At 40.4% G+C, this 12,645-nt stretch overlaps 1 protein-coding gene across 1 annotated transcript in view; it reads left to right on the top strand.

Annotated features, from left to right (window-relative positions):
• Nucleotides 1-2,860: 2,860 nt before the first annotated feature.
• Nucleotides 2,861-12,645, top strand: part of PTGFR (prostaglandin F receptor) — a gene marked incomplete at both ends in the record, with an annotated part of 52,682 nt that continues 42,897 nt past the window's right edge. Inside the window, one exon of the mRNA XM_082863352.1 lies at nucleotides 2,861-3,658. Within this exon, the coding sequence (XP_082719478.1) occupies nucleotides 2,861-3,658 (798 nt within the window). The remainder of the gene's footprint in view (nucleotides 3,659-12,645) is intronic.

Here is a 12,645-nt window from a genome sequence, read left to right as displayed (position 1 = left end):
TCCCTGACCATACCTGAGTAACAGTTTATTTTACAAGTTATGATCATATCATTAAAAAAAACCCTCAATATTTACCACAGGGGAAAGCTGTGCAATCATTCTTTTCTATAGTTAATGGCTAATTTATTTTATCTCACTGTAGCACTTTATGATCTTTTCCAATTTCTAGGAATTTAGAGGCCCTTTCTGATTTTAGAATGGAGAAAAGAGAGTTTATTTCCATGTGGCATTGGTTTTTCACAAAAGCCGTGGCAATATTTTACTGATAAAAGAGCAAAGGTCAGTAATAGATTTCCATAAGTGATTAGCTATAAAAATGAGATAGTTAATAGGTACAGATCAAAACAATATTAGCAAAAAGTGGTTACAGCATTAAAATGGCTCAAATTATAATTCCTAATGAAGTAGTGGATTTTTCTTTACTTGATCATAAAAATAATCTCCACAAAATTTAAGAGTCACATCTCTTTGGGTAAACATACCACTAGAAATTCTCTCACCATTGGGCTTTTTTGATCATTAAAATGTTACTAATGCTTTATCTGCATGTGTCCTGTGAGAATACTGCTTATCCCTTTCCCTTCTCACATTCTTTAGAAAGCTAGGAACAGTCCAGTCCTCTAAGTGACAGTGAATCCTAAGGCAGTGACTTTCCATTGACAACACGTGGCCCGAATACCTGTTTTTAACTTCCTGGGGATGTCGGTCCCTAAGCCCAAATACACCATCTCTTTCCTTCTACCTGGTTTCTTTATCCTTTTTGAGCTGGATTTGGGAGGAAGTGTCTGCAATCTGCAATCTGACAGTTCAAGACGCTGTCACGACAGCTTTCTGCAGGCTTTCCTCAGCTCTCCTTGTTCCTATTTTACAGCCGTAGAGATGGCGCCTTTAGCTGGAGAATGAGTTTAAAACAAAACTTTTCCTTAAGTGGTCGGGCAGCTGAGGGGGCCGCTCTGATGCTGAGGAGGGGGACGTAGCACCCGAGCGCGGTTCTCAAGTCCCTCCGGGTCCGGCTCTGGACTCCAAGCAAAAGGGGCGGAGAGGAAGGGGCGGAGGTCAACCGCGCCCTCCACCCCGCCCAGGCGGTGAGCGCCGCTAGGTGCTAAAGGATCGGGGGAGCCCAGCGCACCCGGCAGGTTCCGCGCTGGGAGCGCGCGCAGAAGCACGCGCGGCGAGACAGAGTCGGAGCCCGGGCCGGAGCTGGAGCGAGAGCGCGGCGCAGAGCCCCAGGAACCGGCGGCATCGACGGAGCGAAGCCGGGCGCGGGATGGCCCACGGACCCGCGCGCTCTTCTGCTCCACCTAGAGCCCTGCCCGCGGCCCGGGATGCCAAGGTAAACACCCCTTCAGCGGCTGGATTCCCACGCGTTGGCCACCCGACTGAGGTTTAGCCACCCCACCTCGGATGCCCGGCGGCAGCAGCAGCCGGCGGCACCGGAGGGCACCTTAGCCTGAGCTGGCCAACAAGTTTGGACCAGATGCCCCAAGCTGGGGAGACCCGCAGAGCAATGTCTGATCCGTCTGAAGCCTGAGGTGCGCGCCTGGGGACCGGGTAGAACGGATCTCAGAGGAGGGAAACTGGTAAAGGAAAAGATCCCCTTCCCTCTCCTTGCTTCCCCGCCCGCGACACTTCGACTCCGGCATCCTGGCCAGCGCAGGCCTTTGGCGCCCCCCGGGGTGGGAGGGAAATCGGCCTCTGGCGTTTGAGCAATCGCAGAAAGTTTCAGGCAGTTAAGAGGTTTGGGAAGGATGTTGCAAGCAGAGGCCTGGGGGCTGTGGGGTAGTAGTGATCGAAAGTCGAGCTGTGAGTAAGACCGGAGGAGGCGGCCGCCCTCCGGGCAGTCTCGGGCGGCCCCACTTGGGCAGGTCCCAGGAAAGGCTGGCTCCGGAATTCCTAGCCTCCCAGAAAGCTGCTGGGGAAACGCCGGTGGAAATAGCTCGGGGCGGGGTGGCAGTAGTGGCGGGTATAGAGGGTCTGTGACTCAGGCCTCAACTCACTAGAGAAAGAACGACAAATAAATAATTCGCCTGGGATGTAGCTACCCTGAAGCTATAACTTAGATCAACAGCATCTAGGCAGATGCGCCCACAGTGAGGGCGGCCTGCCTCCTATGCTCTCATCAGCCAACATTTCTGCACAGGTGGTAGCTGGACCAGAAAATCTTCCTAGAGACTCAACACTGAGCCTTCCAGGGGTCACTGATGTGTGTGGTTTGCTGTTATTTGACCTAAATCAAATAGTTTTAGAACTTATTCAGAGAAGCCCCATGCAGCGTCAGTGAGATTGTGGCTCCACTTTGCACCCTCCCAAAGTTTGGAGAAGATGATTTTGTCTGCCTGACAGTCATAGGTCTCAAAGAAATAATCTGCACTTTGGGGACAAAGCTCATCAGAGAAAAAAGCAGAAACTTTAGAAAGTCACCTAGTTATTAAAATAGACTATTATACTTTAAAAACTCAACTGGGTTTAAATCTAGCCTTGTTAAGCGACTTCGTAAACCTTAGGAGTTTTAAGGTGTCAGTGAATTGTCAGGAGGCAGTTTAGGAGGTGCCCAGTGGCAGAGTAGCCATAGAGGTTAGCCAAGGGGTCTCAATTCTGGTAGCTTCTTTACCTTGAAAATGAAATGTGGAACTGCAGGCAGATGTGTGCTGTTTTCAGTATGATGCAACCTTGCTCATGACAGGCCAGATAAGTCTGATTCCCACCACAGGGTGCTGGGGAGCTTTGGCCTTCAATGTCAGATGAACAGTTATCCAGGGCTCATAATTTCTCTGTCTTTATGCTACAGATCTCTGGACCGCAAGCCTGCACTGTTTTGAGAGGGAGATGACTTGAGTGGCCAGCTCTTATCTCCACAACAATGTCCACGAACAATTCCAAACAGCCAGTGTCTCCTGCAGCCGGGCTCCTTTCAAATACAACTTGCCAAATGGAAGAAGAGCTTTCAATATCTTTTTCGATAACCTTCATGACAGTGGGAATCTTATCAAACAGCCTTGCTATTGCTATTCTCATGAAGGCATACCAGAGATTTAGACAGAAGTACAAGTCATCGTTTTTGCTTTTAGCTAGTGCTCTGGTAATCACAGATTTCTTTGGGCACCTCATCAATGGAGCTATAGCAGTCTTTGTATATGCTTCTGATAAAGACTGGATCCATTTTGACAAATCAAACGTCCTTTGCAGTATTTTTGGTATCTGCATGGTATTCTCTGGTCTGTGCCCACTTTTTCTAGGCAGTGTGATGGCCATTGAGCGATGTATTGGAGTCACCCAACCAATATTTCACTCTACGAAAATTACATCCAAACATGTTAAAATGATGTTGAGTGGAGTGTGCTTTTTTGCTGTTTTCGTAGCTTTGCTGCCCATCCTTGGGCATCGTGACTATAAAATTCAAGCATCGAAGACCTGGTGTTTCTACAAAACAGATCACATCAAAGACTGGGAAGATAGGTTTTATCTTTTACTTTTTTCATTTCTGGGGCTCCTAGCCCTTGGTATTTCATTTTTTTGCAATGCCATCACAGGAATTTCACTTTTAAGAGTTAAATTTAAAAGTCAGCAGCACAGACAAGGCAGGTCTCATCATTTTGAAATGGTCATCCAGCTCCTGGGTATAATGTGTGTCTCCTGCGTTTGCTGGAGTCCGTTTCTGGTAAGGACCTATGGTTTTGACAATTTTTGCTTTGTTCAGTTAATCGATATTCAATACAAGGTTTCTTGTCTTTTCAAAGTTGGTAGTCTTGATGGGCAATGCTGTTTCATCTTTTAAATGCTGGAACTTACTTCTACTCAGAACTTACTTTAGTTCTCAGCTCTGGCTTAGAATTAAGCTATTTATGACATAGATGGTTATTTCCCCACAAGCCCAGAATTAAAAGAAATCTCTCCCTAAACAATTCTAACCATAGTGTTACCTGTTGCAGTGTGGTATAAAGTAATTTTCACAAAAGTAACATAGTTTTAATATACTGAATATGATTAGTTTCTAAAATGTGAAAAAAAAGGCTATAAGACAATATTAGAATGGACTCCAGTAAGTCTTGATAGAAAACCACATGGACTTGTAATTTATAGACTGGCTGCTTCTCAGCACACAATGACCAGGTCTCAGCTCGCAAAGGGAGGTGATGGGTTGAGATAGTTGGATAGTGTAGGTGAACTAGATGGGTAGATAAAGAATCACTAGTTCACTAACCCAGGATGATAGTAATGCAGGGAGGGGTATGATTGGCAGGAGAGCCAGGGATTCTTCTCTTATCATTTCATTCCTTCCCCTTTTTCAATTTAGCCAGCAGCTATATTTAACATCTTGGTATTTTTATTTGGAAATGACGGCTAAGTTTAAAGAATTAGCAACAAACATAAATCATTTATATGACTTTCTAGGTAGAAGACAAAATACTTATGATTGATAAGTATGACCATAACTGTCTCCAACAGTTTACTTTATGATGGAAAAAGTGATAACATACAACGAAAGAGAAAACATCCTTCTGTATGTAGCTCCTGATGGCAGTAAAGATTATTTTGATCCCTTTTTTTGTACCAGTGGGGAAACAGATTGGTATCCAAAGATAGTAATACAGGTGATACCCAGGTAGAGGTAAAGCAAAAGGGTGAGACAAAGGTAGACATAACACAAAGGTCATGGTCATACCTTGCATCGTGTTATGCAGGTGCTTGTTAATAATGCAGTTCTTCTAGGCCCCCTTAGGTCCATTGTCCAAGAACTGTTGCCAGTAGGGTTTTAATAAACAATCCTGATGGTCCTGGTGAACAGAAAAGTCTTTGACAGCTGTTGCTGCAGACAGATCCTATGGTAGTTGATTTTATTCTGCAAAAAGATTTCTACTTTTAAAATATTTCTTGGGCTTCCCCGGTGGTGCAGTGGTTGAGAGTCCGCCTGCCGATGCAGGGGACGCGGGTTCGTGCCCCGATCCGGGAGGATCCCACATGCTGCGGAGCGGCTGGGCCCGTGAGCCATGGCCGCTGAGCCTGCGCATCCGGAGCCTGTGCTCCGCAACGGGAGAGGCCACAGCAGTGAGGGGCCCGCGTACTGCAAAAAAAAAAAAAAAAAAAAAAAAAAAAATTTGTTTCTATCTCTGTTATTTCCTCACAATTTGAATTTGGCTTCTGGAATTTTTGTATCATTTAAATATTTTTTTCGTGATGTTCCAGAACTGTCCTAGGGGCCCAACCGAGGAGAGGATAGGCTACATCTGTCAATGGCAAGTCAACGTTTTGAGGCTGGCTTATTGTCAATTTAGGAGGCCTTGGGTGACCCCAGTTAGGGGTCTCATCTGAGCTCATAGTTCAGTTGTTTGAATCTGAATAGCAGAGACGAGTTCTATCAACACATCGAGTCATTTCAGTGTTCATTCTTAGAGAGTTTAATTTATGCTACTTGACAAAGGAAATTCCCTTAGAGTAATGCTCCTCTTCTTCTTAAACTTTTAAATAGAGTAGCTTTTTAAAATAAACAGTGAGTCTGAGCAAAAACGAAATTAATTTGAGGGTTGGAAAGGGAATACTAAGAAAGGGAGAAAAGAGGTAGCTGAAAATATTTAAAGAAAATGTAAAAATGAAGGTCCTAGCTCTGGAGAAAACCTGAAAACCATGAAATAGTGAACTTAATGAGAGACAGATAATCTGGACAACTGGGCTAATCACTGGTGTTTTGGTTTTTGCTTGTTCTGAGTCACCTTTAAAATTCTACTTAGTTCTGGCTTTTGACTTTGAGAAATAGGAGTTATAGGTTAACTACTGTAAGGGAATGGAAAGTAACAAAATTTCATCCTCACCATGGATATTTTGAATTTATGTTTTTCTCTAATTTCTTTTCCTGAATTTTTGGTTTTCTTTACTGTTAAAATAGATATTACAATTTAATTCATATTTTGAACATATTTCCTAGTGGAATATAATTTTATTTTTGTGAAACATTTTCTGAGGTCTGCGTTCTATTTAACTGTGAATTATTGCTACACCTATGACACCAATGTATCAATACTTCTAAAATGCTTTTTAGTGTGGAAAATTATTTCTGCATTAGATGTGTAGTAGGTCTACCACAGATACCCCTGCTGGATTGATGTTTTAAGTTGTTTCAAGCATTATTTTCAGTTTCTCTTGTGGAGTCTTGGGTCTTCATGGCAAGTTCTGTCTGAAGGATTTATAACTTGTGGCCTGGACATAAGTGCCTTGCACATTACATTAAGACCACCAGACAGTTCTAAATGGAACCTGAGTGAAAAACCCAGGCTTGGGAATGCCAAAATAACACCTAACACTGATTCCTCTGTTGAACCATTTCTTCTTTACTACGTAAGTGCCCAGGAGGAACTGCATAGGTATTAATGACTGAGCCATTATTCTCCACCCTATATTTTAAAAGCTTCTTGTTTAAAAAGTATCTCTGAAACCAAGCTTCTAAATTCCCATAGATGCACTATAGTTGTGACATCTTCCATGTCAATGGCCTACTTTACACCATGTGCCTTCTCTCTATGATTGATGAGGATGAAATGTTGGATTTGTCATTTGAATGAACATCTGAAGACACTCTTTGACCTGTGTTCACTGTCATTTTCAAGCCTCAAACTGGAATGGGGTACAGGTGCATACACTAAAAGGAGGAAGTGAGTAATGCGGATGATGGTGTCTGGGTTTGGCAAGATTTACTGCATCAAAACATCAATAGTGGCATAATTTCTAAAACTTTTTAAATTTGTAGCTGATGAAAAGGGGGATACTTTATTAAGTTTGATGATTGACTTTAATACAAAGGTAAGATGATCATGATGTTTGTTAGAAATCTCTCTTTTAATAGACTTAATTTTTCTTGTGTAGTTTTAGGTTTACAGAAAAATGAGTGGAAAACACAGAGTTCACATATAGCTCCTCATGTCTCCACCCCTCCACCCCACAGTCATCCTTATTATTAACATCTTGCACTGATGTAGTACATTCGTTACAATCAATGAGCCAATACTTGTACATTATTATTGACTAAAGTCTGTAGTTTACATTAGGGTTCTCCTTATGTTGTACAGTGTGTGGGTTTTGACAAATGTATATTGACATGTGTCCACCATTGCAGTATCATATAGAATAGTTTCACCACCCTAAAAATCCCCTATAGCTGTTTTTCTTAATTTAATGTTTGTTTGTTTTTTTCCCACAAAGGGGAAAATGTGTGTGTGTGTGTGTGTGTGTGTGTGTGTATTTTCAGGAACTGAAATTTAGAAATGTAGTACAATTGTAATATTAGTTTAAAATATAACTCGTTAATGACTTAAAAAAATTTTCAATAACTGAATTTTATAGTTTTAAACATGGTTAACTCATATAAATTCATTTAATTACAATCCCAACTGAAAAATCCAGGAAAATACAATAGGTACTTATTAGCTTACAATTCCATTTAGCAACAAGTTAATACAAAAATCTTTGAGAGTCAAATGGCAATTATAAAATTGTCTTGCATGCATTCTAGGTAAATCACTTTTTCCAAATAAATCTTGAAGATTTTTTCTGATGTTTCTAAAGTGACGGAGAAAAAGAAGACATTTAACAGCACTTCTAAGTAACATTTCCTTAATAGTCTTTGCTTCTGTCTTTCTACAGGTACTGATTCTTTTTAATGTTCCATTTCTAGAATATGTAGTCCTAAAAGGAATTTATTATTATTGCTATGCTTATTTCACTAGTTTGGCAGAGCATTAAATACTTGTTGACTGCTTGACTGTAACTTAAGTAGTATGAATGTCAAGAGATTGGAAATGATTGACCAGAATGTGGATTCTGAGTTCTGTAGGTGAGCGTTAATTAAGCAAATATTGAAACCAAATGGTAATTTTTAATCTGTTCCTTAAGTCAGCAACTGTCGAGTTATGACACAATTAAACTTCAGGGATCTTTTCTGGAAGGCTGTTTAGTTTGTTTACCTTCTCTTCAAGGGTAGAGGTTCATTTTGAATTGGGAAAAGAAGTATAAAGTATATGAAGAGAAAATGATACCGTATGTAGGTGAGTTTACCCAAGAAATGTGTTTTCTTGTGTAGGTAGAGTTTGAATTTGATTTTTCTAAGGTTGTTACTCTTCTGCTAGTATTTCTAGTCATATAGTTAAACATTTGGTCACTAAGATGTTTGTCAGATATAAATCAAAAAATGAATGGTTAATTGAATTCTACTGAATTACTAAAGGTATTGGCATCATAATGACCAGGTCTTACAGGGCTAGTGGCAAACGATGGAACAACACAACAGAATAGGACATTTTGACTACTAGTGAAGATTGCTTTCTTTGAGAGGCTGGCTCTCATTATTGTATGTAAGACCTGTGTAATGGAAATCTGTGTATGTGTCTTGTGCACCTGCCTCTACACTGAAAGGACGGTGAACAGATGTATAGTTACATGCTTCAAGTGAAAAGAAAAATATGGAAAATGTATAAATATGTATATACATAATGTGTACATGTTTGAATTATTTCCCAAACTAAAAAAATTAACTAATTTTTAAATTAGTTTAAAAATTTAACTAATTAGATCCATCATTGGATCTAATTGTACCAAATAAAAAGGGCTTTGAATGGGTTTCATTCTAAAATTAAAAACAAAATGGACTCTCACTCTCATATAGTTTTATGTCAGATCTTTTTGGTTATTCTTACATTGCTGCTGATCTTAGAGGCGATTTGTCGGAAATTGTTTTAGCTGGTTTCCTCTGTGAAGTGGGAATGCTCCCCGGTTTGGAATGTGGAAGTAGCAATCATGATGTCTGGAGAAAGGACTGGTAAGACTTAGGTTCTACTTTTAGGAAATTCGTAAACAACTCAGACTCATGCAACTTAAAATTCATATCCAGACGAAAATGTATGTTTTAGAGATACATTAAATATAGTTTCTATGATGGGAATTCAGGCTGCTCTTGTGTTTGGGTGGACGTGGAGTACGTGGTGTGAGGTCAGTGACAGGAGCTGGCAGAGGAGCAGTTCTGAGAGATTTGGGAACATATTCCTGTCCCTGAAGCCTTGGTGTTCTCTTGCCTGGAGTACTCTCCTCCTGACATCCATGTGGCTCTCCCCCGACTCCTCTCTTAAATCTCATGTTGTCTAGGTAGTCTATCTTAAAAAGTACCCTTTCTCTTCTCTCCTCCATTGCTCTGCCTTATTTACTCTCATAGCACTTAGCAGTATTCGATAACATGGGGTACATTTCTCTGTTTATTTTGTGTTTTGGCTTCTGCCTCTAGCATGTAAGCTCCTTGAAGGAAGGGACCTCGATTATTGCTGCGTCCTCAGTTCTGAGACCAGTGCCTGGCACAGAGTTGAGCTCAGTAAGTATTTGCTAAATGAATCTCCCATAAAGGAGGGCTCAGTGGGTAATGGCCCTCATTTCCACTTTGGACCCAGTCTGCTGATGAGGTCAGGACTTAATTGGTCGGTCTCGGGAATACTTCCAATACTTTGAATTGGGATTTGGATTGGAGAAGTCCGAGAGGGGAACGTGTGTTCAGAGGTTCCCCAGGAGTATTAGTTGGAAATGGTGTCCTGGAGAATCCTGAACATTCTACAATTTGCATCTGGTGCTGGAATTTAGGAATTTTGTCAGCATCATGGATAAACTAGGAATGATATTATTTTGTTATGATGTTTACATGCCAATTTCCTCTGTTACTCTGTTAGTCTCAATGGTCCTTGGTAGCTAGGAGCTATATTACTGGTTTGTGTTTTAGTTTCTACAAGTAGTAGGTCATAAACCAATGTTAATTGAATGAATGGCCTAAGGAACCAAGTATTAAATACAAAGTATTGAAGGCAAAGGAAACAATTAGGTGATATAACTTATTCATAGTTATATTTGCCCCATTATTTTCTTTAGCACCACCTTTTTCTCTACATGCACACATTTTTTCTCCCAAAATGTATGTATTTTTTATTGGTGTTTTATCTTTGAGGGGGTCACTTCAGGAGACAGAAGGAAAAACTTTCTTTGAGTAAAGACCTGCAGATACTGGTTGTACATTGTCATAAATAAAATCTCCAGAGTAATTGTCGAAATTTCTCTATAAAATAGGCTTGCTTACCTCAAGCCTTTGCCAGCTGATTGAGTGACTACATGGCTCAATTTGTATTGCTAATCAGACTAAAAGATTGAGTAGGTCTTTTATTCAGGGAGGATTAATTCTCAGAGAACTCCAACAGACCTGCTTAGTAGACATGGTGCCCCACCCAGATCCCCTTTGTGGTGAGTTTTGCCCCTGGGGAAAGTACCCTCAGTCAAGGGAGCTGCCTTGCCCGTGGTTGTGCCCCCCTCTCTTTGGTCATTCTGTGTACAGTGACAGGTGGGTGTGGGGATCCAAAGCACTTACCCCCTTGCCTCATTTGGGACATTTCTGAAGGGTCATATGCGCTTCAGAGCTTGTAGCTCCATTCCAGCTCTGCTTCTCCCTGTGCCAAGTCCTGCTTTCCTCATCACCTCACTGTGCTCAGAAAAATGCCTGCATGTAGATCTCTGTCTCAAAGTCTGCTTCCTGCAGTATCCGGTTTAGGACCGTTTTCTAGAAGTCCATTTGTTCACACATTATCTAAATATAAAGTATATTACACATAGGTTTACAGTGTGATTTGGTGAATATATTGAGTTATGCATAGACCTTTGGAATTGAACTCATTTGAGTATATGATCTCTCTTCATGGAAAAGTATGGTGCAAAATTGGACCAAAAGTCAATCAATTAAAAAAAGACACTGCTAGGTTGAGAATTTACACAAAAGTCTGTTGATTTAGTTGTGCACGGTTGTCTGGAATACTTAGGTATTTTAAGTTTATTTACTCTTGGCAAAATATGGCTTCCTGTTTTTAAGGAGAGAGACATAAAAACGCCCAAAGATATCAGACATTGAGACGGCACTTACAAAACATTACTTGAATGATTCAAGTGTAAATGAATCAGAAACATGTGGATTAAATTTATACCCTCATGAATCTAAAACTCTTCTCCCTTAATGTGTTTTGGGGTTTTAAATTAAGCCCCCAAACATTTCAAGAACAATTCAAGATGTTGATTTGCCCCAAATCTCTCTGGGTTGCCAGTTTTAACTTCATTTGCTTAGTCTCATCCTTACAGGAGGTATATAAAATGCATTTGCATTTATGTTTGCTTCGGAAATCATTTACAGCCACACCAGATTTTAACTGTTATTTCAATGCCATTTATCTGTATTTAGAGAGGATTTCATTCAATAGGAGAATTTTGTCTTTTGATATTTGCAAATATTACCTTTCAAAGCTTGTGTAAATTTGTCATTCTGTCAGTCCTCCGTCCTGGGTGTCAGGATGGTAATGCCACAGAGGAGTGGGTACAGTTGTGGCTTTATACAGACAGGGAGATGTTTTTTCTCACTCCTTCTAAGCTATTGAATCCCCAAATTAAATTCAGATTGTGAAATGCCAAAACAGAGTATGGCTGCGGTGTGACGGCAAAGGAGACAGAGACAACTGGATTGTGTAAAAGATTCCCTTTAGCTTTTAGTGCACAGTCCCAAGTCAAGCATTTCTTTTAGAATGCTCTAGTTATTTAAGCACAGGCGGGGGGTGGGGCAGGGTCCCAGCCCCACCATCTCTTAGCTGTGACCTGGAGTTACTCTAAGCCAATTTTGTACATCCATGAACTGATTATAAAAATGGATCTTACTTAAAAGTACCACTGGATAATATGATTTGTCCTTACAATCTCATAACATAGTGATTGGCATACAGTAAATGCTCAACACAGTCCCCAGATCCTCAAGCGTCTATTGCTGTTATTGCTACCTGCCATCTCAGTTAGAAATAGTCATCTGTGTTTAGTCCAGATGTTTTCCATTTCTCCTGTCTTGAGAAGGTTTGGTCATGCTGGGATCAGAAAACGTTCCTGAACAATGTCCCTCGAAGGTTCAGATTATTGTGCCTCATTTCACTGTCTCACCAGAAGTAAAGATGTTTTGTGCTAATCTTTCACATCTTATTTGAATTCAAATAATCTAATAATGTAGTATTATAATTATAATAATGTATTAGATATTAACTTATACATTATTGAACCAAGCTAAAATCAGCAAAAACTATTGAGACTGTTATGTATAAAGTACTACTATTGGGGCTGTGCCCATTCCAGGAGTTAAAAGATAAAGCTTTTTCCTCGAAGAGCTGACAACTTAGTTGGAGTAAAAGATATACTCGAGGAGCTAAAATATTAGCTCAGTGTCATGTAGTAGTTAAGAGCCTGGGTTCACGTCCTGTTTCTTCTGGTTCCTGTGTGTCCCTAACCACTCTGTGCTTCAATTTCTTCACATGTAAAATAGGTAGAGTAATAGTATCGCTTCATTGGGTTGTTGTGAGGACTAAATAAATGAATAGATGTAAGTTAAAATAGTGCCTAACATAGTACCATATGCTTCAGTTATACTATTATCATTATGTTGCTATTACTGGCAAATATTAATGCTGTCGACCAATAAAAGCCAACAAAAGATCATCTCTCAACAAGCTGATCAAAGGCACTTTTTAATTAGTTATTAAATGAATAAGGGTGCTATAGTAGGAAGCCGTTACTTCCAATTTGGTAGTCCACAAGGAATTATTTGTCTACTTG

This window comes from Leucopleurus acutus, assembly GCF_964270905.1.
Source record: "Leucopleurus acutus genome assembly, chromosome: 2".
Lineage (NCBI taxonomy): Eukaryota > Metazoa > Chordata > Mammalia > Artiodactyla > Delphinidae > Leucopleurus > Leucopleurus acutus.
The sequence above is the reverse complement of the archived record's forward strand: the minus strand, read 5'-3'. Positions and strand labels throughout refer to the sequence as shown.